Below are 24,604 nucleotides of genomic sequence, written 5' to 3' on the forward strand. Positions count from 1 at the left end.
TACTGCCAGTGTACCATCAACCTTTGGGGTTGAGTCAACTGCCTGGGTCAATGCCATGGCTCTTATCAGCCTGTTATGACCATAGTGCTGCCTCTAGTCTACAGCATGCCAGAACAGTGAGGGTGGCAGCATCCTTTATCCTGTGTGGAGCTCCAACGTCCAGCTGGTCCACCCCACTCTCTCTACAGGCTTTGCAACTGTGCATCAGGCAGTTTTCCAGGGATTGCCAAGTCTTTTTTCCATTTGAGATTGGTATTCTGTAATGCCAACCAGATTTTCCAATCAATGTTGTCTCTTTTCTCTGGGCAATGTAGTGCCCTCACACTCTACTGGGTTAGTCTGAAGCTGTGCTCGGTGAGGGTCAGACGTTCTTTGCATGAATGGGACTTTTCTCTTCTCCCATGGACTCTAGCCCATCCCCACTCCTGCTGCCAACTGGCTTTACTGTTTGGAAGTCAGGAGTCCAGTCAACAGTGAAAAAGATCACATTCTAGGAATACAGTCATTAGGCCTAAAGAATTCAAGAGAAGACATATTGGATGATACACTGCTAGACACCTCCAGTGTACAACACAGTGTACACTTCCAGGGAGTTGGTCTTCTTGCTTTCCTTCATACTCTAGGCAAACCTTGCTGTTGGCATCATCATTGATGAGGCATGGTAACAAACTTAGAGTCCCTGGAAGCCAATATCCACGGGCAGAATGAAGGATGATGAAGCATCATGAGTCTCCATGTAACCAGCACTAAAAACATGGCAGGAGGAAATGGAGGGGCAAGAAGAGCTACATAGATCATAGAAGCAGGTTCTGAAGAGCCATGGCACTGTGAATAACACCAGCATTGTTCCTCTTTTCTCTTGGTAGCCAGAACCCAGTCAGAAACAGCATGCTTGTAATATGAATGTGAAGGGAGAGTTCCTGAACCCACACAGACAGCCAGGGTTCATGAACATTGTGAAAGGATCTTCATATGCACTTATTGGACAACAAACAAACATGGAGGTAACTCTCCTCCGTCAAGTATTCTCAATCTTCATCGACACACCACTGTTCCTATATGGGTCGATGTTTTGTAACACAGTTTTAAATCAAATTACTTATATAGACAGGGTCCACAAAAATATTTGCCTGGGGCTTGACAAACCCTAACAGTCTTGCTAAGATGGGTAGATAGACAATTTCCCAGAGCATCCTTTACCAATGAAGTACTAACAAAATAATCCTTTATCCAATCTCCCTCCTCCCCAAACACAATGCCCGTTGGCCTGCTGCTGCTGGTGTGACCAGGCTAAAATGCAAATTTGCTCAAGTGATTCTCAAGGTTGAAATCCTCCAAGGGTTCCACACCACCTACAAAATGAAGACCAAGCTCCTTAGACTGACTTGATCACAGTCTGCCTTTCTGGTCTTATCCTTTGCCATTTTGTGCATTATATTTTAGTAATATCAAACTATCTGTTGTTTCATTGTGCACCATGATATCCCCACTGGATTTATCTTTCAAGACTCAGTTCGGGTATCACCTCATTTTTGAAGTCCTCTGGAATCCGCAAAGTAGGCTGAATGTCCCCTTCCTATCACCCCATAGTTCCCAATTACCCCTACCCCACACTCACCACAGAACATTCTAATTACCCATATAGAAATTTCCCTTCCAGGATTCCTCAGAAAACTTGGAATGGAACCACCATTTGCCTCAGTTATCCCACTCCTCGGTTTATACCCAAAGAACTTAAAATCAGCACACTACAGTGACACAGCAATATTAATGTTTATAGCAGCTCTTCAACAGGTGAATGGATAAAGAGATTGTGGTATATAAACACAATGGTGTATTACTCAGTCATAAAAAAGAAAGACTTTATGACTTTTGCTGGTAAAGATGGATCTGGAGATTATCATGCTAAGTGAAATAAGCCAATTCCAAAAAACCCAAAGCCAAATATTCCCTCTGATATGTAATACACAATAAGGTTGGGGGAGGGAACAATAGAACTTCAGTGGATTAGACAAAGGGGAATGAAGTGAAGGCAGAAGGGATGAGAATAAGAAAGACAGTAGAATGAACTGGATATAACTTTCCTATGTTCATATGTGAGTACACAGCCAGTGAAACTACACATCATGTGCAACCACAAGAATGGGATCCTAAATAGAATAAGTTATACTCAATATATGTATAATATGTCAAAATACACTCTGCTGTTATATATAACTAAAAAGAACAAAGAAAAAGAAAGAAGAAATTTCCCTTCCAGTGTATTAAACTTTTGCAGAAAGATAGCATCTTATTCATCTTGTGTTCTAGCCCTTGCTTTATGCCTGACACATACGATGAGCTCAATGAATATATAATATAGGATGATTTATGGACAAACATCACTAGACTAAGTAAGGTGGGCTCTGGTGAGCCTCAGAAAAAGTTCTGGGAGAACGAAGGAGAGGTTGGAGGTCTAGTCGTTATAGAGAATATCAGCAGTATAAATCAATTAATTGTCCCAGGAGTTTAGCCATAAAAGAAAAATCAGAAATGAGACAGAAAGGTGCAAGATGGAGGGATGGAGTTTACTTCTATTTAGAGGATAGCATGAGCACATGCAAAAGCCTGGGAAGCCAAGAGGCAGAGGGGAGTGCTTCTCTTCTTCAATTTCCTTATCTGCCTTATCTACCTCACAGGGATGCCGTGGGGCCCAGAGGAAAATAAGATATGGGCATAAAAGTACTTTGAGAGCTGGGGTCAGTGGTGCATGTCTGTAATTTCAGCTATTTGGGAGTCTTGAGGCATGAGGATGGCAAGTTCAAAAAACAGTCGGGGGACAGGGGATGTAGTTCAGTGGTAGAGTGCTTACCTAGCATGCCAGTACTACAAAAATAAAATAAAGTACAACTTTCAGAAATTTAAAACCTTCTATCTAACCTCTGATGGCTTCCAACTATCCATCCAACAAAAATCTACAAATGAAAATCTAAGCCTTACATTTGCAATCCCCCACGATCTGGCTCTAAACTTCCCTCTAATACTATTCTTGCCCCAAGCCCCAGGACCCCAGCCACAGCAGGTCATTTTCCTTTGTTCAAGTTATTCCCTCAGTTTTAAATGCCCTCCCTTTCATCTCTTCCAAGGCAATACAAGAAACAGTGGTTAGTATATGCAAGATACTGTTAAAACTCTATTGGTTCTTGAAGGCACTGTTCATATGGTATTTAGTCCATGATCTATCAACTTTTCTTGCTCTTCCCCAGGGAAATGGTACTTGTATCAATAGTAGCATATATTCTACTTGATAATTGATCTGGAGTGTATGATTAGCCCTCTAAATGGACTTATGAGAGGTATGAGACATTTGAGGACTGCTTTGTGTTCTTATCCCCAATATCTGTGCATGGCACATAGTAGATGCTCAGTGAATACACGTGGAGAAATTAATGTTAGGCAAAGAAAGTTCATGGGTGGACATCCTCTTGGGATACAAAACTGGGAGGGATCCAGGATACAAGAGAATAGAAACACCAACTTGTCGAAGGAAGAGGAACATCTCCTCCCTTGGGAGGAACTGCAGATAAAGCCTGGAAAGATATAAACGCTATGTATGGGTCTCCGTGGAAAGACTGAAGTGTACAAGACCTTCCAAGTCTCAGGTCCAATGCCATTTCCTGCATCTGCCACCGAAGACAACCCCAGCTCAGCTAATTCTCTTGGGCTTTCTTCGGATTTGCTACCTTTTGGAAATGTTTATTTGTATACATATCTATCTCCTTTCCTAGACCGCGACCTTTTGGAGGGCTGGAACTCGGGTTTTCCCCACACCACCCATGACACATGATAACTACTCCATTCAATGAGGGTTTATTGGATGGATAAGTGGGAAGGGAAGGAGGGAGATGGACGTGCGAGTGGGAGGGCAAATTCAATACAGGGTAAGAAGGCGCCAGGGAAACCGGCAAAGACCCGCAAACGCACGCAGTTAAGAGCCGCGTCTGCAACCTTGCTTTGAGGACCTCACTCCAGTACTCCGCGACTGTCCTTTCCAATACCTGACTCAATCCGGAAGCTGGACAAAACCTGGCAAAAACCTTCACCCACTCATCCCCCATATGAGGCCGAGCCTCTAGCTACATGTATTCTTTCCTCCCTTGGGGTCGTTTCTCGTTCTCCTCCATCTTTCCACCTCAGCCAGTAAGGCGCGATCGCGGGCGCCCTAGCCAAGCGGGGGATGGGGGCGGGGTCCTGAGACAGGAAGTAGGAAGCCGGAAGCCGGAAGTGGGCCTGTGAGGACGTGTTCCGAGGAAGCCAGAGCCCGGGCCGGCGGGGCCGGCGACATGGAGCCGCTGTACCAACAAACGCACAAGTGAGGGCAGAGTCGGGGAGCGGGCGGAGGCTAGGCCAGGCGAGGCCAGCCCCTGGGGGCTGGGGTCTCGGGCGTCCGCCCGTGTACAGGCCGAGCCCTTCCGCCGGGAACGCTCGAAAGTTCTCAACCCCTGGCGGGATGCCCGCTCGGCCTGGGGCTACGGAGACGTTGGGCCGGATGGCTCCTGGGGTCTGCAAGCCGTGACTGCCCGCTGAGTAGACTGGGCGAAGGGATAGTAGCACTGCAGGTTGTAGTACTTTCTAGCACCTGGCAGCTCGGTGCTTGGGGTTGGCAGAGCTCGGGGGAGACACGGAGCAGACGCGGCTCCTTGCCCCTTGAAGTTCACTAAACCGTGAAGGCGAAGTCAGGGGACTTAACGAAAAGTTATTTTCCTTCTGATTTTGATATCTACTCCTTGCCCCTTGAAGTTCACTAAACCGTGAAGGCGAAGTCAGGGGACTTAACGAAAAGTTATTTTCCTTCTGATTTTGATATCTACTAAAGACCATGTGTTGTAATACAAAGAAATTGCCATACAGGTAGCATTCACAGTTTTGTCAATCATCTGATTGACAGGTTACCTTCGAGGAAATATAATTGACTTAGTTTCTCATAACAAAAATTCCATGGTGTGTCCTTTATTCATATTGTCCTGAGTTTGGGGAAGTAGTTGGGTATGGTGATGTGGGGCCATACCTATCCTATTTTTAAAAATGATTTATTTAGTTTTTATTGTAAAATGTATGTAACATAAATTTACCGTGTTAGTTATTTTTAAGCATATGATTCTGTGACATTAAGTACATTCACAATTTACACCGGTACTATACTTTTCCAAAACTTTTTCATCAACCTAAACAAATTCAGGACCTACCAAGCTGTAACTCCCTATTCTGCCTATCCAGAGCCTAAAGTAACTTTGGTTGTATTTTCTGTCTCTGAAGTGAAATCATACAAATTTTTTGGGGGGGGAGGGGGCGGGGAGTCTGGCTTATTTCTGTTGGCATGTTTTTCAAGGTTCAATATTGTAGCATGTATCAGAATTTTATTCCTTTTTATGACTGAATGGTATTCCATTGTATGTTAGAGATTGTTGTCTGTTCATCCATTGGTGGACACTTGGGTTAGTTCCACCTTTTGGCTTTTGAGAATGATCCATTATGAATGTTAAGGTATCTATTGTAGTCCATTTTCAATTTTTTGAGATACATACCTATACCTGTCCTATTTTAAGAACTTTCAGATTTATGCTGTCATTTCGACTAATGAAACCTTTAAAATCACACTTCCCAGGCCTAGAAATGAAGTAAAATTCACTACAGAGGCAGCCTCCATAGTGAATTCACAACAGGCTTTGGAGCATTAGGAATAAGAGGATTCTTACTCTTAGGGCTTTGTGTGCACACTCTCTCGCTCACTCTCTTTTTAACTGGTAATTGAACTCAGGGGTATTCTTATCACTTAGCCATCAATTCTTTTTATTTTTTATTTCAAGACAAGTTCTCACCACGTTGCCCAGGATGGCTTCAGCTTCTCAAGTAGCTGAGATTACATGAGTACACCACTGTGCCTGGCTACCCCTTCATTTTCCAAGTTTATGAGTTTCTTGCTCTTTACTTTGGCAATAAAGTGTTTGATTTGGGTAGGTGAAAATACAGAAACTACTTTGTAATGACAGAATTTGCATTTACACTGGGAAACCCTATTCTTACATAAAAATCATAGGAAGGAACTTTAAAAAATTAGCCTGTGAGTCATTTAGAAAATGAATAAAACACTAGGTTGAATGGCACATGCCTGTGATCCCAGCTGGGAGGCTGAGGCAGGAGGATTGCAGATTCTAGGCCAGGATATAGTTCAGTGGCAAAGTCCCCCTGGGCTGAATCCCCAACACCAAAAAAAAAAAAAAAAAAAAAAAAGGAATGAAACAAAATTAAGTTCATGTTACTAAGAAAGACAGATCTTTCACAGTAGCAAAGTTTAGTGGGCTTAACAGTGCCCTGAAGTTAATCTGCTAGTTGCTGAATTGACACTAACTGCACGTATTAATTTTACTGGAACTTTGAACCTCATTTGTAATTTATCTCTTGCCATGCGCATGAAAGTACATAAAGTACATTTGAATTAAATCAGCACTTTATCTTGAAAACTCCTGAACTACCTGAACAATGAATGAATAGAAAAAAAAGGTCAAAAAACAATAAATATTGTACACTTAAATAATATTTCATTAAGACTAACTTTATATAGGGCAACTAATGGCCAGGCTTCTATTTTTTGAGATCCCAGTGGTTGTAACAGTGACCATATTTGTCCCCTGTGTAGTCCAGGATCATCCTTCTGTCCTGGACTTTAGAGATTCCGATTCAGTAGGTCTGAGGCACAAGAAGCTCTGATCAAATAAGTTTGCCAAGTGATATTGATGAGCAGCTGTGTTTAAGAATTATTACATATCTCAGGATCATTTTTTTCCTTTTCAAGTTTGCATTCTCACGAGATAAAGGCTAAATGTAAAGACAGTTGCGAAGTTAAAAATGACTAGGTGGTTCCCACTACTTTTAGTAAAATTTTTTAAAAATTATGCAAGGCTGTGTATGTTATATAGCATTTTCATATTGCATTAGGTTCTATAATCCTTTAAATAATCGTTACTATTAGTATCACCATTTTACAGTTGAGACTGAGGCACCAAGGAGTTAAATGACTTCGAGCTTGTACATAGTGGAACTAGACCTTTAACCCAGGTCTTTTCACTTCCAAACCCTGTTTCCTGCTTGTGCTGGTGGGAGGCAGCATGCAGGCGGAGTGGCTGTGTGCAGTGGAGGTGGGCGGGTAGTTTTGTGGAAGACTGGTTTCATTTAAAACCCTTTCTGCATCCTTTGTAAACCTTTTTTTATTTCTATTTTAATTTTTTTTAAAGCAGCAACAGTGCCCCTTGCTTACTTCTAGGTCTTTGGTTATTATTATCACCCAAGCCCATGGTGGATGGACCCCATGCTTAACAGGGTTAAAACTTCTTTTTTCTTGTATCTACATTCTTAGGTCTTACTTATGTATCGTCTGTTCTTTACCAGTTGTGTGTATGTTGTCTGAATCTCCAGTTCAGTTTAAAACAGATTTTCCACTTAGTATATTGTAGTTCCCACCATGCCTGTCAGACTTGTATTCCTTCTCAGCTTGGAATGTAGAGATTAGAATCATGTAAGCTGTATCTTCTCTAATTCATTCAAAGCAATTAGAAACTAAATGGGAGAAGTTAGTAAATTTTTTTTTTTTTTTTACAATTTCTTAAAGTTTAACCTTTTTAGCTTACAAAACAAAAGCTAGTGAAAGTATGTTTTTGAGGCATTATCATCTCTCCTGCTGTCCTGAAGAATCTAAGACTTGAAAGGGACTTGCAAAATTTTCCACTCCAACTCTGATTTTGGTCTGGAAGACCTTTATAAGACAGTTCATGTAATCTTTTAAAATAGGAAGTGACCCACTGGGTATTTCCAGTAACTTGCGATGCTAAGGCAGGAGGATTGCAAGTTCAAAGCCAGTAACTCACGAGACCTGTCTCAAAATAAAAATTAAAGGGACTGGGGATGTGGTTCAGTGATTAAGTGCCCCTGGGTTCAATCCTTGGTACAAAAAAAAGAGAGAAGTGACCCTTTTTCCCTTTTCTTGAAGAGACAGTTCATAAGTGTTCTTGGTTTTTTCCTGTGAAGTTGAAATCTATTATCTTGAGACATGTACCTTTTGGTTCTGGGTCTCTCTGAAGAAGCAGCAGCAGGGAGCAAACCCATTTTTCCTCCTGTATGTCAACTATAAATATTTGAAGAGCACTAGCTACCCCATTTTAGTTAGTTTGTTTGTTTCTTTCTTTGTTTTCCCAGAGACTTAGTATCTTGAGCTGATTGGAGCATTCCTTTGACTTCTGAACTCTTCCCTAGTCATCCTGTTCATTGTCCATTTTGGAAAACCTTTAGCAGGTGGCTCTCAGAATTGAATGTCAGTCTGTATTTGTATACTTATTAAAGGCAAAATATTTTTCTTCCTTGACACATTTTCATCATACTATTTTAGCCTAAATGAAACTATTAGTATTTGTTTTGCCATAGAACATCCTAACCACTAGATGAAGCACAGTCATATGTGAACTTCATAATCAAAATTTGATTTTTCTTAATTCGAACAAACCAAAGGCAGCCCTGTGATGAACACTAGGAATCTTCCCTAGTATCCCTTGGGTATCACTGTTTAGCCCGCTATGAATCTCTCAATCTGTAGTATCATCAAGCCCTATTTATAAGATATTAGAAACTATCATTGCCTCTTGAAATAAACATAAATTTGCTGTAGTCTTCTCATTCCTTTCTCACTATTTCATTTCCTAATTGCCAATGGACCATTGCGATGGCATATCCCACTTATTTGTTTAATGTGTGAATGAATGAGTAAATAATGATCCTCATTAACCATTGACTCTTAACATCTGAAAAAAATATTATATTTATTCTATTTATGAAATATTTAAGACATAAAAATAGAGAATAACATAACCCATATGTCAGAACTCATTAATACCTGTGCTTTGGTGACAATATATGTCCAACTAGGGATTCTACAGGGAAGTGTCAATTGTGTTAGTTGCCTTTTGTCTTGCCCACATAGGTTGAGTTTTTTCAAGAGTCAGAGTTTTCTTGCAAATTCAATTTCTGGTATATATTTTTCTAGAAATAATTCTTGTTTGATTCTAAAATATGTTTTCAAATGCTGTTATTTGTCCTTGAGTTTGTCTTAAAACCATTTTTTTAATGGCATTTAGAAAAAAATGCCATTGTTTAAAAAAACAAGTGTTTCACAATATTGATTTACAGAGAAGTTAAATTAAAAGTGCCACACCTGTTCTTGTTCCTCAGCCCTAAAGATAGCCACCCTCTTGTCCATTATCTTATTCTTCTTCCTATATTTGTATCCACAAGCAATATATATTACTGTTTGATGTGTTTTTTAATTTATTAAAAATGATACTGACATAATGGGGTTTAATACTGTCTTATCTTAAAGACTTATTGTCCATGTTATTATGCATAGATCTAACTTTTATTTAAACTGCTTGTATAGTTTAATTAAACTGCTGAATTACTATTTTTGATGAACATATGGATTGTTACCAGTCCTTTTTTTTTTTTTTTTCCATAAAAGTCCACAGTCTTTTATCTGAAACCCTTAAGAACAACCAACTTTGGAATTCAACTTTCTTGCAGCTTTTAGGAAAGAAATGTGGTACATGTACCCTATGATGTGTAACAGCCCAAATTTCAGAGCACCACCAGATACATGAAAAACTGCAGTAAAATTTCACACTTTGTTGGAATAAACAAAGACCATAGACTCATGTCTGGTCATTTTTCACCACTGAGTTAATTTGCTACAGACTTATAAAAAATTTGTTTTTTCAGAACATTTTGGGTTTTAGAATTATGAATGGTGGGTTATGGGCCCCTGGATGAACACCTTTGTTGCAAATGCCTCCTCAGTGTGTGCCAGATCTCTCTAGGACATTGCTAGAAGTGGAATGTGGGGTCATACAGATGTCTATTGATTCTACTAGATATTGTCAGAAAGCCATTAAAGTGTTCTACCAGTTCATCTCCTACCAGCCACGTTTGAGAGTTCCAGTTTCCCCACATCCACGTCAGTGTGTGTTCTCACAGTTTAAACTGTCAGTCTGAGGGGAGCTTTGTTTTTGACATGTTTTCCTGAGTTTCTAGTAATGTTGAGCATATCTTCATATAGTTATTGGCCATTTGGGTGTCCTTTTCTGTCATTTGCCTTTTGTCCATTTAAAAAAATTATTTTGTTTGGCTTGTTTTGGAGCAGTTCTTTATATACTCTGGACAATGTTCCTTTGTTACCTGCTGTAGCCATCTTCAATCTGCCTTTATTTTATTTTATTAATTTGAGTACTAGAGATTGAGTAGGGGTGCTTAACTGCTGAACCACATCCCCAGTCCTTTTCGTCCATTTTATTAATTTTTTAAAATTTTGTAACAGGGTCTTACTAAGTTGCATAGAGCCTCACTAAATTGCTAAGGCTGGCCTTGAACTTTCTATCCTCTTGCCTCAGGCTCCTGAGCTGCTGGATTATAGATGTGCACCACCATGCCTGACCTTTAAATTTTTTTTTTTTTAATGGTGCTTTTGGTGTAAATAAGTTGTTTTGTTTTGTTTTGTTTTGCTTTAATGTCAAAACTTCTAGTCTTTTCCTTTGTGGTATTTTTTGCATTTTGTCGTATAGTAAACATTCTTCTTTAACCTGAGGCCACTTACATATGCCTGTATTTTCTTTAGAAAGTTTGAAAGCCTTACTTTTTATATTTAGGTGGTAAGCCACCTTGAGTTTTGTGTGTGTTTCATAAAGTGTCTTTTTTCCATATGGATAACAAATAGAGGTGTTAGCATGTATTGCCGTTGGTTATTTTCCATTGATTTATGTCACCAACTTCCCAAATACATGGAAACTGTTTCCTTTTAGGTCAAGGTTAGGGTTTGTCTATCTTTGTCCATCTGTCGCTACACTACTACCATATTTTAATTATTATGGCTTTGTAATAAGTCTTAATAGCAGGTGGGATAGGTTGTCCCTCAACATGTCTTCAGAGTCATCTTATCTGGTCTTTGCCCCCCTCCCCAGATTTTTGTATTTTTACATTGCTGTTCCTGCTGATGTTGCTGCCAACTTTCTGATTTGCCTTATTAAGGCACCATTGAACATTTACCTCACTGTCTATATCCAGGTCTTCAGTAAAGTCCTAATTCTGCTGTTAGTCACTGTTACCATTCAGTCCTCCGTAACCATTCCTTTGGTTACCCTGATCCAGGTGTTCCACATGGTGGTTACCTCAAACTGCATTTCTACATCAGCCTCGATACCTCCACATCCCCCCATTCCAAAATATCCTGGACTTACCTTACTGAAGCAGCTGTCTAGTTGCAGGCTCTAGTAGTGATCTCTAGCTGCTTCTCAGGGCCACAGTCTTGTGTAGCAGCACTCTGGAAGTTTAGACAGGTGGCCTAGCTTCTGGTGTCCTGGGTCATATTTAGAAGCCACAGGGGGCCCCAGAAAAACTGGAGGCAAGCTGAAACCAAATTTGAGCTCCTGGCTGACTGGCATTGGTAAATTTGGGGTCACAGTTAGTGGTACTCACCATGAAGGAAGATTAGTGACCTTTCCCTTCAGACCTGGGGATGAGGCCCTTTTCACTTGGGCTCTAATGTGAAGAGACAGTAAGTTCCAAGAGGTGGCTGTTGGGGCTAGCATAAGTAATAGTCCAGGGACTGATGATGGGGAACTACTCGGCAGGGTTCTGAGGGTGACCTTGGCCAGTCCTGGAAAGCCACCAGAGGGTTGTTGCCTGATACCTGGGATCCTGTCACATTTCCAAATCAGATGGCAATCCCTTCCTACTGCGAGGGAAAGATGTTTACCAAACAGGAGATCCTATCTTTCGGGCCTTCCTCTGAATAATTTCCTCATCCTCCTGTCCTCTCCGACCAACTCTCCTTCAAGCAGGCCACCCTGCTAGTAATCCACACAGCCTGCCTTGTGTGCATTTTGGCATATCATTTTCTTAATATCTTCCTTCACTAAAGCCTGTCCTCTATCTTTAAAGTGCTATTTAGAACTCCTCCATCCACAACAGTTTCCAGCTTACACTTTCTCAGCCCCAGCCCTTCTATTTGCTTTTGCTTCACACCACTGTGCAAAACTCCTTAACTTTCTGTTTGTTTACGTTCATGTGTGTTGGTTTTCTTGTTAATCTTCTCAGAGCTTTTTCATGTCTATCTGGCCTGTCATTCCTAATTACATTGTTTCTCAAGGACAAGGATTCTATCTCCCTTGCCCTTTGACTCTTGCTAGTACAGACCAGCGCTCAGCACATTGGGTCATAGAGCAGATAGTGGGATTGGTTGGATCTCAGTTGAGGTTTATCACTTGCTGTGTGACCTCGAACAAGTTACATAACCTTTCTGGTTTCAGTCATCTTATTTATAAAATGAGGACAATGATAGTACTTTCTTCACAGGGTTATTTACTTAGCAGTGTCTTAGATACAGTAAGCACTCACTAAATGCCTATCGGTATTTTAATATTAGTGTTTGGCTATTAAAAACTGCCAAAACATGTGGCCCAAAGCACCATATACAAATTTTTCAGTTCAGCAATGCTGTCAGTTTAAATCAGTTACATGTTGGCATCAGAAAAAATTGTCTTTCCTCACTGAAGTGCTGTTGATTATTCCTGTCTCACTCATTTCCTCCCTCTTCCTTTGATAGGCAGGTCCACGAGATCCAGTCTCACATGGGACGCCTGGAGACGGCAGACAAGCAGTCTCTGCACTGTGAGTAATTAACTACGGAGACCAGAGTCCTTTCTCTGATGACATGGTGCTAATGGGCTGGGTTTCCTGACTGCATTCTGCCTCAGGGCTTAATGATTCAGTGTGGAATGAATTTTGTTGTTAGGGTGGACAGAAAAACCCTATGGCAAAGTCACTGATTTCCGTGATTGTGCCCTTTGGAATCCCACAAGTCTTATCCCCCATTACCCCTCCACTCAACCTGACATGGCCCTATGGGAATAGAAGTTCTTTCCCCATCTGTCTTAATCTAATTACCTAGTCCTTAGAGGAATGTACTCCATAAAAATTCAGAGATGTTTAACTGGAATTGGCCATTTCTTCTAAGCTGAGAACTCTGGCTTTTTAGGAGGATTATTCAGAAATGAATAGCAATATTAATTAGTTTAGTTCCCACACTGGTTTCCTATGAGAAGCTTGCTGGGTTTTGTTACTTGACTTTATTCTGTTCTAAGAAAGGGCTGTTTATCCTGGCTTGATGTGCAGACACTTCTGCAGAAGCTCCTGTCACCTCACTGCCTGGTCTCGCCGTACCCTTTCTTGGTTCCCTCATCTCTGTCCACAGCTTCAAGCATCTCTTCTCTTGGCTCTGTGCCCCACAGCATCCTAATCTGAACCATTTGTGTTTGCTGCAGGCGCAAAGGCCTAGAAAGGGGCAGTGCCACTGATATCACTTCTTGGTGGGGCAAGGAGCCTGGATGCTTTCTTTTGTGCACAGTTCAGTTTCTGTCCACTCGACTTTGTTTGCCTTCCCAACAATCTCATTGTTACATGATTAGAAATGGAAAAGAGGTCATTTTGACTGTCTTATCAAAAGGGATAAGGAAAATTACTCTATTTTTCATATCTTTTTACCTCTGGATTCTTTCTAGACCTTTCCTATTGATACTTGATCTATTTTGGGGACTCCAGTGTAGCTCAGCCCACCCATTCCTACAGAAAGCCTTAAGGGAACTCTTGTCTTTATGTTTCCATACTAATCTTCTCTTTCCTTTGTGCCTTTTTTTTTAACTTTATTACTGTGGGGAATCCAATTGGCATTCTTTTTTACTAAGTATTTTTTTTTTCTGAGACCAATCTCAAAGGAAGAGAGACCTATATATGGAAACTTGACTTAAAATATTTGGGCAACCTTTTAATGTTTTATTTTCTAAAATTAGGATCTATAGATGTACTTTTAGCTTTTAAAACATTGTCATTGTTATGGCGTGTGTGTGTGTGTATGCATGCATTTGTGTGTTTGAAATATTTTTAGTATATCTTGAATTTTATTCCATTGTTCATTTGTGTATACATTTTTCTCCTTTTGAAATACATTATTTTTTAGTTTATTGGATATGGGAGAAATATGTTTGATTTATCATTTTAGTTTAAGTTTGCTGTCTCTTTTCCAGCAATTATTCTTTTTTTCTCTTTTGTGCAGTAGTAGAAAATGAAATCCAAGCAAGTATAGACCAGATATTCAGCCGTCTAGAACGTTTGGAGATTTTGTCCAGCAAGGAACCCCCTAACAAAAGACAGAATGCCAAACTGTAAGTGCTGACCTCAGACATGGCCCCGATCCCCAGGCCACTGGGGAAGGCCTTCCTCCCAGGGAGGTGATAGACTGTTCTGAAAATCCATGTAAATGTTGAAAAACTAAGACAGCGCAAAGATAAATTCCCCTATAGGTCACAATTTTGAGTGTTATCCCCTTATAGTCAAAGCCTGTGAAGTCTTTTGCCAGAAGCCTGAGATCCAATACCTCTTTGGTGGTGTTTTGGAATTTTGCCTCCAGTTCTGTTTTTCTGACCATACCCCTGACCATTTGAAGCCTAATGCTGCCAGGGAATTTGGCTCTGCTGTTTGTTTCCTACTGGGTTCTCGTTTGAAATGAAATCATGCTCTTACTTCAATCAGTCTTGTTTATAATGAAATACTAATCTAATGTGTGATACTCCACCATGAAATTAAAATGAAACCACCCTCAATACCTCCACCCAGCCCCTACTTGCTCCTAAAAGTTTTATGAAACTTCACTGATGCTTTGCCTCAAAGATGCCCTTTGGTGGGCTTCTTCCAGGAGCACGATATAATCCATAGGGGTCATCAAACCTGCTTCCTGTCAGCTGTTTCCTATCATGCATCTAGAATCAGAAACCAGCAGATATTTAAGAAAACTGCTGAAACCTTGTGAGTGAGCATCCACTTTAACCTCAGGCCTCTCTACTTTCAGTATCCACATCAGATTTCAGGGGAAAAGTAAGGAAATGTCCTCTGTCCTCTGGCTGCCTCAATTGTCCCACACTGGGTTCCTGGAATTTAATCTGTCTCTCCATCAATTCCAGTCGAGTTGACCAGTTAAAGTATGATGTCCAGCACCTGCAGACTGCTCTCAGAAACTTCCAGCATCGGCGCTATGCCAGGGAGCAGCAGGAGAGACAGCGAGAGGAGCTTCTCTCTCGGACCTTCACCACTAACGTAAGCCAGGCACCAAGGGGGTTGGTAGACACTTGACAGATTATTGGGGCTGAGCTCAGGTCACTGAGCTTCATCTTTGTAGGGGGATATCTGAAACAGACTGACAAGGAGGAGACCAACTGGAAATGACAGGGGACTTTGTGCATTGCCACCGAAACTAAATCTAGACTGGAATTTCTTTTTTCCAATCAAAAACCTGAAGAGGAAGCAGTTAAATTGAGGGATGGGCAGAGGTGAAAATTACCTGGTTCAGCTGTCCAATGCACAGAGGTGAAAGTTCACATGGTCGAAATGTTTTTGTCATCAGATAGAGACAGATGATTAGAACTTAGACCACTAGTAGAGAAGGCAGCATTTCAAAGCTGCCTCCAGGCATTTGCCATTATGGTGTGTATGTGTGTGGTTCCAGCGTCAGATGCATTAAAATGTTTTTGCCTGTAGTCTGAACAGCAATTTAGAGGAATTTGTTAACAGATGTTCAGTGTTGGATGGATGCTTGGCTCGAATCTGAAAATGGCCTGATGGTTTGCATATTTCCTTTCTTAGACACCATTGTCCCTGTCCTTTAGTCTCAATAGGATCAGTCCCTGCACATGGTTGTAGAACATACTGACCTTTTCTGTATCCTGCATAACGTGTTCTACCAAATGAGATGGGTCTGGGTTTTATATTTTGTTCTTTGTTAGAGGGTTTTATTTTCTGAAGGGGTATCAGCTTTCTAAGCTTATTACTGGAATTCACAACTTTTCCCACTTTGCAGATGTTTAAAACTCTTATTGCTTCATCTGTGCATTGCAGTGAATTTCCCCCAGTGCATCAGAATGTGCCTCCACAGGTTTTATTTCCCCAGGATAAGCAGTCAGGTCAGAATGACCAACAGTTCAAAAATGTAATGCTCTATAAAGACACACTAAATGATGTTGTGTGGGATTTGGTAGTTGCCATGTTGCATCAGGCATATTTTAGGCCAGGGATATCTCTCAGGATTATTTTGTTACTTACCAGCCTGATGTGACTGTGCATACAGTGAGCCCTTAGTAAACATGAACTTGCCAAATGAAACTTCTTCCTGGTCATATTGCCATCTGGAACTATAACACATTTTCCTGGGAGATAATGACTTATCAGAGATACCTTTTTCTGGTAGGAAGGTAAGAAAGATTTGCATATAAAAGGCATTCAGTGAATTCTAATCAAATGAGGAGAAATCTCATTGATTTTGAGGGGGGAGCACTGGGGATTGAACTCAAGTGTGCTTTACTACTGAACTATATCCCTAGCCCTTTGTTTGTTTGTTTATTTATTTATTTATTTATTTTAAAGCAGAATCTCACTAAGTTACTGAGGCAGGCCTCAAACTTTTAATCCTCCTACCCCAGCCTCCTGAGCCACTGGGATTATAGGCATGTGCCACTGCACCTGGCTCATTGATTTTTTTTCAAACATAGGAGTCCTTTGACCCACTGAGCATTTGCTCTGTGCAGAACACTAAGGTGCTGAGAGCTAAGTGTGAAAAAATTAATGATTCCTTTAGCTGTGATAATCCTGTGTTAGTAGGGGTGATTGAAAAGTTGCATGTGAGAGATGGTTCTGAACTTGAGCAGCAGAGAAAAGAAGGCTTAATCTATGTATCAATGGGAACTGGGGTGCAGGTGGTCAAAACATTGCTTGGCAGGAGTTTGTACTTGTCAGAAGGCAGGAAGGAGAAAAGAATATTGTCACAGTTGATGATGACTTGCTTCTGTCCTCAGTCCTCGTTGAGGGTGAAATGAGAGCCGTGAGGATTGATCCTGGTCTCTCTCTTTGGTATGGTTAAGAGAGCAGTCCCTGAATTTAGTACCAGGATTCCTGTCCTGCTGGACTTCTTACCAGCTATGTGATCTTGGACAAGTTATTCCATCTGTCTGCAGTTTGTTTCTTCATCTGTAAAATGAGAATAATTAGAGTAATGCATAGAGTGAGGATAGAGTGAGTTTACAGTATTGAACTTGTAAAGTAGAAAGCTCTTGATCAGTACAGCTGAGCATCCTTAATCTGAAAATCCAAAATCTGAAATGCTACAAGACCTAAAGAAGCATTTTGGATTAGGGCTACTCACCTGGCAAAATCTACGCAAATATTCCAAAATCTGAAAACTCAGAAATCTGAGACACTTTGGGGCCCAAGCATTTTGGGTAAGGAATACTCAACCTTTATTCTTTTTTTTTTTCTTCTCCATTTTATTTATTTATTTTTTTTTTAGCACTTTTCTTGTTTCCTTGGGAGTATATTCCCATCCTGAACACTATTAGGCCTTCAATAGAAAGCAGAGGCTCTTCGATCCTTGGTCTCAATCTAATCTTAGGGATAAGCTATAGGTAAAATAGCTAAAGAACAAAAGCAAACATTTAATACTGCATTAAGGGGAAGCCAAGTCAAGGAACATTTGGAAAGCTTTCTTAGTAGTCAGAGAAAGCTTTTATGAGAAACTTTTATGAGATCTTGAAGAAGTTTTTCCTAAGTGAAGAAATGATACAGAGGCCAAAATCAGCAATACTTGGGTAGCAGAAGAGCAACAGTTTGAGGAAAGGAGCTTGCTCTTCTCTGTATTGCTTTGCTTTTTCTTCCCTGTTGGGTTCTCTGATTCTTGCATTATTCCCTCTGGCTGTTCTGGCTTGGCCTTGACTGCAAGGCAGAACAGTCAGAAGCAGTGGGACCCCTGGAGCTGACTAGCAAGCATAGTTAATCAAGTGCCTGCATTTCTTTCACAGGACTCTGACACCACCATACCAATGGATGAATCACTGCAGTTTAACTCCTCCCTCCACAGCATTCACCACGGCATGGATGACCTCATTGGAGGCGGGCACAGTATTCTGGAGGGACTGAGGGCCCAGAGACTGACCTTGAAGGTGGGGTCCCTACTGGAGAACAGGGAGAAGGCCTTTTGTTTTGGCCTCATCCAACAGTTTGAAACTCTGTTTACATTTTGATTATGTGTCCCCCAAATTGATATTGTAACAGCAAGGGTTTTCCTTGAGTTTTTGGTTCTTCCTGTTGGAGTTGAATTATTGTAAGCCCCATAGTAATCAGATTCCTGAGCCATAAAGTGGCCTTTCTTGGTATCCAGGTCTTTCCCCATCTACTGAACCTACGTGGAATTGACTGCTACTACAAAGGGACCAGTAATAGGCTGAGAAGATCTGTTATAGAATCTGCTGTGCTCTTGTGGGAATGAAGATGCAACTGCATCCTAAGCTGGTTTTCCCTTAGGACCTCAACGGTGCACTGCCTTACTTCAGTCCTGCATTCCCATGGTGGGTCTTTGGGTTGCCTAAAACTGCAGTAGATAGCTTCTCCGTAGATTGCTTCTAAGCTTCTAGAACACATAGTGAGGATCCTCAGTGACTCTTCATTCTCTCCTTAGCTGTAAGGATTCCTAGAAGCCCTGTCCTATTGGCACTGAGATTCTGACCCCCTGGGTATGGTTTACAGGAGCATGACACAGACTCTGTTGTTAGTTGAGGTGTTTCAACCTCAGCCCTTTTCCTGTGTCATCCCCAATGTCTGATGGGGTGTGCTCTGCCTGTTATCAGGGTGTGGTCCCTGTAATGAAGAACTCCCAGCCACTGAGCTGTGAGAAACTGTCACTCAAAAGTGTGAGCTTTATCTTAGTTTTTGTTGGACCACATGGAGCTGTTAGCTCTGTAGGACTCCACACATTTCTGAACAGCCCCTTCCATCCTTACCAGGGAGAGGGTCAGGCAAGCCAGAGACATTCATCCCCATGCTGACAATTGCAGCAATTCAGATGACCTCGGTGGGTGCTTGCCTTTCAGAATAGCGCCCTGCACTAATTTAGCCGGGTACTTGTTGATGACCCTACCCTTTCTGTGAAGAATTGCTGTTCTCTTTTCCATACCTCAGCTGAAGAGTAGAGCCCTTTTAGGACAAGACTCCATATCACACTAATGGAAGAGCCAGTGGGGGGTAGAGCTTATTGTTAAAGCAAAGATTAGCTTCCTTGAAGTCTGGTGGCATTGAGGAGCCCACTTACCTTCTGCCACCTGCAGTGATGAAGTGCTGAGGAGCCTGTCGAGGCATTGGAGGTTGCACCTCAAAGTTTCTAACTCACTTTGCTGTGCACACCTAGTCTGTTACCTCTTTTGCCTCTTGATTCCCTCTACCTGCCCTTGTCAGGGATTTTTCTGCCTAAATCATTTGAAAGGAACACTGGAAAGAGTATGAAAGAACTGGGCTGAAGCACCCTAATGATTTAGGTCAGTTCAAATTTGAAAATAGTTTTATTTATTTTTTTTCAAAAGTTACAGTTAGGTGATTTTAGAAATTTGTTTCTTGAACCTCACATTGATCAGTTTGCACTTTGTGAGCTCAGCAGGCTCTTCAGCGAGAAGTTCATTTTCACTATCACCAGTATGTCTTCTCTGACAGCAAACAAGTTTAACTTGAGTCTGTGCGTGTTCTCCCTTTGTCTTTTTTTGTGTTTTAAATATTTTGTAGTACTGGGGATGGAACCCTGGGCCTTACACACACTAGGCAAGTGCTCTGCACTGAGCCTCACCTCAACCCTGGAGATCTTTTTTCACAAAGCTGGTTAACCCTTGTGTGGGCAGAATGTCGGTTCTGAAGCTCTGTCAGTGATGCCTCCTATTCCTATTCCTTGGCCTCTTCTCTCGGTTGCTTATGAAACTGTTCATTTTAAGAAAGTAGGTGGTGCACGCCTTTAATCCCAGCAGCTCAAGAGGCTGAGACAGGAGGATCACAAGTTCAAAGCCAGCCTTAGCAATTTAGGCCCCAAGCAACTTAGTGAGACCCTGTCTCAACATAAAAAATTAAAAGGGCTGGGGATGTGAGTTGGTGGTTAAATGCCCCTGGGTTAACGCTAGTACCAAAAAAAAAAGGGGGGGATGTGGAAACCACAATGGCACTTACCTATAATCCCATCTGCTAGTACTGGAGGCTGAAGCAGGAGGATGGTGAGTTCAAGGGCAGCCTCTGCAACTTAGACCTTATCTCAAAAAATAAAAGGACTGGGGATGTAGCTCAGGAGTAGAGCACACCTGGGTTTAATCCCTAGTAAGAGAAAGAAGAAAAAGGAAGAATGGATTGTGTAAGTTACATCCATCCATCCAAGTATGATGAGTGACTTGTGTATATAAGTAACTTGGGGTCTTCCCTGCATTCATTTATACTTGTTACTTCATGAACAATTAAATATTCTTAAATATTAGAAAGCAGTGAAGAATGGTAGGCTGGATGATTTTGACTGTTGATTTAGTAATAAAATATCCTTTTGTTTTGGTGGCAACATTTATATAAGAGGCTTTTGGTCTTTGTGTTGGTGTCTGTCTGTTGTGTTCTCATCTTTTCCCACATCAAACCTTCTCATAAATGTGGACTTTGACCCACATGTTATACCCAGTAGAATCCCTAAAGATTCTACTCTACAAAGTGAACAGGCTAGTAACAAGGATTAGTAGAGGTAGGGAGCCAAGGAAGTTTTTCAATGTGGTCTCTAAAAATATATTTGAGTTTTAAATTTGTTTATTGAAGTATAATTTATGTAGTGAGGCATACAGAGCTTATTTGTACAGTTCAGTGCATTTTAACAAAAGCATCATGCTAGCACTCCTGTCAAGTTACAGATCATTTTTATTACCCCTGAAAGATCCCTTTGCCCCTAGTCAAACTACCCATCTACCCCAGGCAACCACTGTTTTGATTTATCTCACCTTAAATTAGTTTTGCCTGTTACTGAAAGCATATAACCATTCATACTACTATTTTGTGTGTACCATCTTCCTCTGATATTTTTGAGGTTGGTTCACATTGTTACATGTTTGGTTATGGATGGTAACTAGATACTTCTTATTGCTGAACAGTATTCCACTGTGCAGATAGAACTGATTGGTGTATCCATCCTGTGGGTGATGAGTACTTGAATTGTTTCCAGTTTTTAGATATCTTCCTATTGTTTTCTGGAAGCCTTATTGTAGTTGTAGCTTTTATGTTTAATTCTGTGATCTATCTCAAATTAATTTTTATCACAGTGTCAGGTTCACTTTTTATACACATAACAATAAATGATGTGTATGAAATGTATGTATATGTGCAATACATGTAAATGACAATGTGTTATGCAGTCAGTTTCATCACCATTTGTGGAACAGATATTTCTTTCTCCTTTGCATTGCTGTGGTACCTAGATCAAAAACCATTTGACCTGGGCAACCCCTATGGGGGTCCCCTCTTGCCCCTGTAAGAATTCCGTTTTTATTTATACTTGAATAAATGCTACTCCTTCGACTCTGGCAAAAACAAAAAATCGACTATAGGAGAGTGAATCTGTTCTTGGTGGATGTTTTTTTATATGCTCTGGGCATGACCAAGAAAATCCACTGGTAAAGCCCCCAGCACGTTATAACCTCCACCCACCATTTGTACAGTGGGTCAGTCTTTTGTTTTCTTTCTCTTCTTATCTGCTGCAGGGGACTCAGAAAAAGATCCTTGATATTGCCAACATGCTGGGCTTATCTAACACAGTGATGCGGCTCATTGAGAAGAGGGCTTTCCAGGACAAGTACTTCATGATCGGCGGGATGCTGCTCACCTGTGTGGTCATGTTCCTTGTGGTGCAGTACCTGACATGAGCCAGCCACACCCAGTGGCTGGACAGCGTTCCCACCGTGCGACTGTGTGAGTGTGAGTGTGTGCACGTGAGAGAGAGAAGGGCCTGGAAGCCACCTTTTGAAATGTATGCCTGCCTTAACTGTGAAGACCACTTGGGAGTAATTGTGATCAAACTGCTGTTTTCTGTGACATCTTGGGGAGCTAGTGCCACCAAGATGCATGGTACTTAGTAAGTGAAAGAAGTTCTGATTCTCTCACCCTCACTCTGACTGGGGGAGGGAAGGGATGGCTTTGGTGGCTTTGTCCACGTGACTGGGTGTGCACCTGGAGAAGGTTTCTGCAGTGAGCCTTACATGCAGGCCTGTCCACACTGTTCACACCTTGTCATCAGCAGCCTTTGTGGCTCCTAATGGATAGACTGGAGCAAAAGCAGAAAGGAGAGGGAAGAGGCCTTTTCCTGCACCTGTTGTAGTGGATCAATTTACATACTCCTGCTCCTAGCCACCCTCCCCCAAACAAATGACATATAGATGACTAACTGCTAACACTCATCCTTTCCTGGAAGCAGCTACCTAGGAGAAGCAGAGACTTTAAAGCTATTGCTGATAAGGGTAAGCTTTTCCACACTGTGGTTGCTGGGCATTTGTCCTTTCTGACATGAGGCCAGTGTTCCTGGGAGTGTTCAGTCTAAAGACCCAAGTCACAATTTTTTTTTTTTCAAGTATTAATAGAATGGTTAGCTCTTTTAAAATTCAGAGACTGCAGCTGGACACCTATGCCCAGGGTTTGGTGAACCTTTGCCTCTTAGAAGGTAGCAAAGAGCAAAGGTTAGTGATTTGTCAGTTATAGTCTTATCTCTAGTTCTAACATCTCTTAATTCTTTGGTTCTCTTTCTTCTTTGAAATACATTAGCACCTGCCTACCCAGGGTAATTACCCTGGAGATTTCCCTGTTATGTATGTCCTCATGATACTTTCCAGGAACCAGAACCTTTCTCTTCTTCCCAGCCCTGGATTAAGGCTGTACCAATACCTGGAGTATTGTGGAATTTATTATAAAGCCAGTCTGTCTTGAAGTCCATCTAATGTGATTAATTGAAAGTATCAGAAAGACCTGGTTAGCATAGTTGTTCATCTGTCAGAGGCCCTGCGTGTCCTACCAGCCCTAGACTTAGCCTTATGGCAAAGCAACCGAACACTCAGAATTCCCCAGGACTGGAAACCTGGTCAGTATTAATTCCGCCTTTGATCGTCCTACTTACATGCTGTCTTTGTTCCTTATATCTTGAACTGTCTTCTGTCTTGTTTCCCTTCTGCTATGTATATTCTGTTCCCTCCCTTACTCACCTATTTCAGTAGCAATATTGGTCTCTTCAGGCATATCTGTAACATAACTCCTCCTTTGGTGAATTTTCTTAATTGTCCAAGATCTTTAAAATGAATTTCCTGGATACTAATTTCAGACTTCTGATCAGAAGGGATGTCCATTACCCCTACCCATCTGGGCTAAAGAGGGACCTTAGATTTCCAGGAAGGAGGACTCTCTGACCCCTTCTAAAAAGGATCGACAGCCCTGCAGAGCAAAAACAGTGACCTGAAGCAGGGACAGTGGGGCTGCAGCATCTTCAACTGCCTTTGGGGAGGCATTTTGAAATCTTCCCCTTACTTATCACAGAGCTCTTGGGGGTCCATAAAATGGATTATTAGGCTGCACAGACCTGGCCATCTTGTCTCGGCACCTGAGGATCCTGCCAGGCAGTACACTTTGGAAGAAGGTGTGCAAGTTGCAACTGAGCCATTTGGACTTGGATTCTGGGAGACAGAAATCCCCCAACCCCCAGCCCTGTTGGCTGGTAGGGCATCTTTTTGTAGTAGATACCAGTTTCCACACTTGCTTTTATAGTGATTGCTGAAATCTTCATGCCACACCTTCGCAGTGGGTTCTCCTACTTTGGAATAAAAGTTGTGGAGGTGGTGTGTGAGTCTTTACCGCCTGGGACTGGGAATGGTAGTCTGTGTGGTGACTCAGGGGCCCTGAGAGCTGTTGTCACAAAACTGCCCTCCTTCCCATTTCATGTCCAGTGTCTGATGAGAAATACTTGGCCTTGCCGTCTCCACAGCCCTGAATGCAGGAAAGGGTCCCAGGCTGGGGGAGGAGCGCCCTCTAATGGGGTTGAGGTGAATTCTTAGGTGGAACTAGCCAGAAACTCCAAAAGGCAGCCTTTGCCACCTGGTGCAGCAGTTATTTTGCCTGCTGTGGTTTGAAATGGGTTGCCAGGAGGAACTTAGAACACCCTTATTACATGGATATTTGCTCCAGGTCTGGTCCTTTAAGAAGAACCAGATTTAAGACCAAGTAAGTGCAAGAGTCCTGATTTTATAGGTGGTTTCGTGCTGGGTTTTTCCCTAAAGCCACTTTCCCTGTTGAATGTAAATGGATTTGATTTGCAAGTTTGAATTTCCACTCATTTTTGAAACAACAGCTGAACAAAGTTGAGATTTATTTTATTTAGAAAATCATACTTTACAAAAGAATTGACATTGTAATACCCTTTTTTATGGTTCCAGGACAGTTTCTTAAACACAGTTCCATGGCCTGGGACTGGACTGACTGCCTCCAAAGCAGCTGGGTTAAAAAATTACAGATTCCTGGGGCCTATTCCAGACCTGAGTGAGAACATTTTTTGTCTCCGAGGTCATTCTTACATGTGTTATTTTGGAACCACTGTCTCTTCTAAGGCTTTTGTCTTAATCAA

At 41.5% G+C, this 24,604-nt stretch overlaps 1 protein-coding gene across 2 annotated transcripts; it reads left to right on the plus strand.

Annotated features, from left to right (window-relative positions):
* Nucleotides 1-4,214: 4,214 nt before the first annotated feature.
* GOSR2 (golgi SNAP receptor complex member 2) lies at nt 4,215-23,854 on the plus strand. Of its 2 annotated transcripts, XM_079131137.1 has the most exons (6): nt 4,215-4,351; nt 12,677-12,741; nt 14,183-14,291; nt 15,087-15,219; nt 17,970-18,110; nt 21,708-23,854. In XM_079131137.1, the coding sequence occupies exons 1-6, from the start codon at nt 4,323-4,325 to the stop codon at nt 21,867-21,869; spliced, it is 639 nt and encodes a 212-aa protein (XP_078987263.1). In that variant the 5' UTR covers nt 4,215-4,322; the 3' UTR covers nt 21,870-23,854. The 2 variants fall into 2 exon arrangements, with proteins under 2 accessions (XP_078987263.1, XP_078987264.1); XM_079131138.1 differs by lacking the exon at nt 17,970-18,110.
* Nucleotides 23,855-24,604: the final 750 nt, after the last annotated feature.

This window comes from Sciurus vulgaris, assembly GCF_902686455.1.
Source record: "Sciurus vulgaris genome assembly, chromosome: 3".
Lineage (NCBI taxonomy): Eukaryota > Metazoa > Chordata > Mammalia > Rodentia > Sciuridae > Sciurus > Sciurus vulgaris.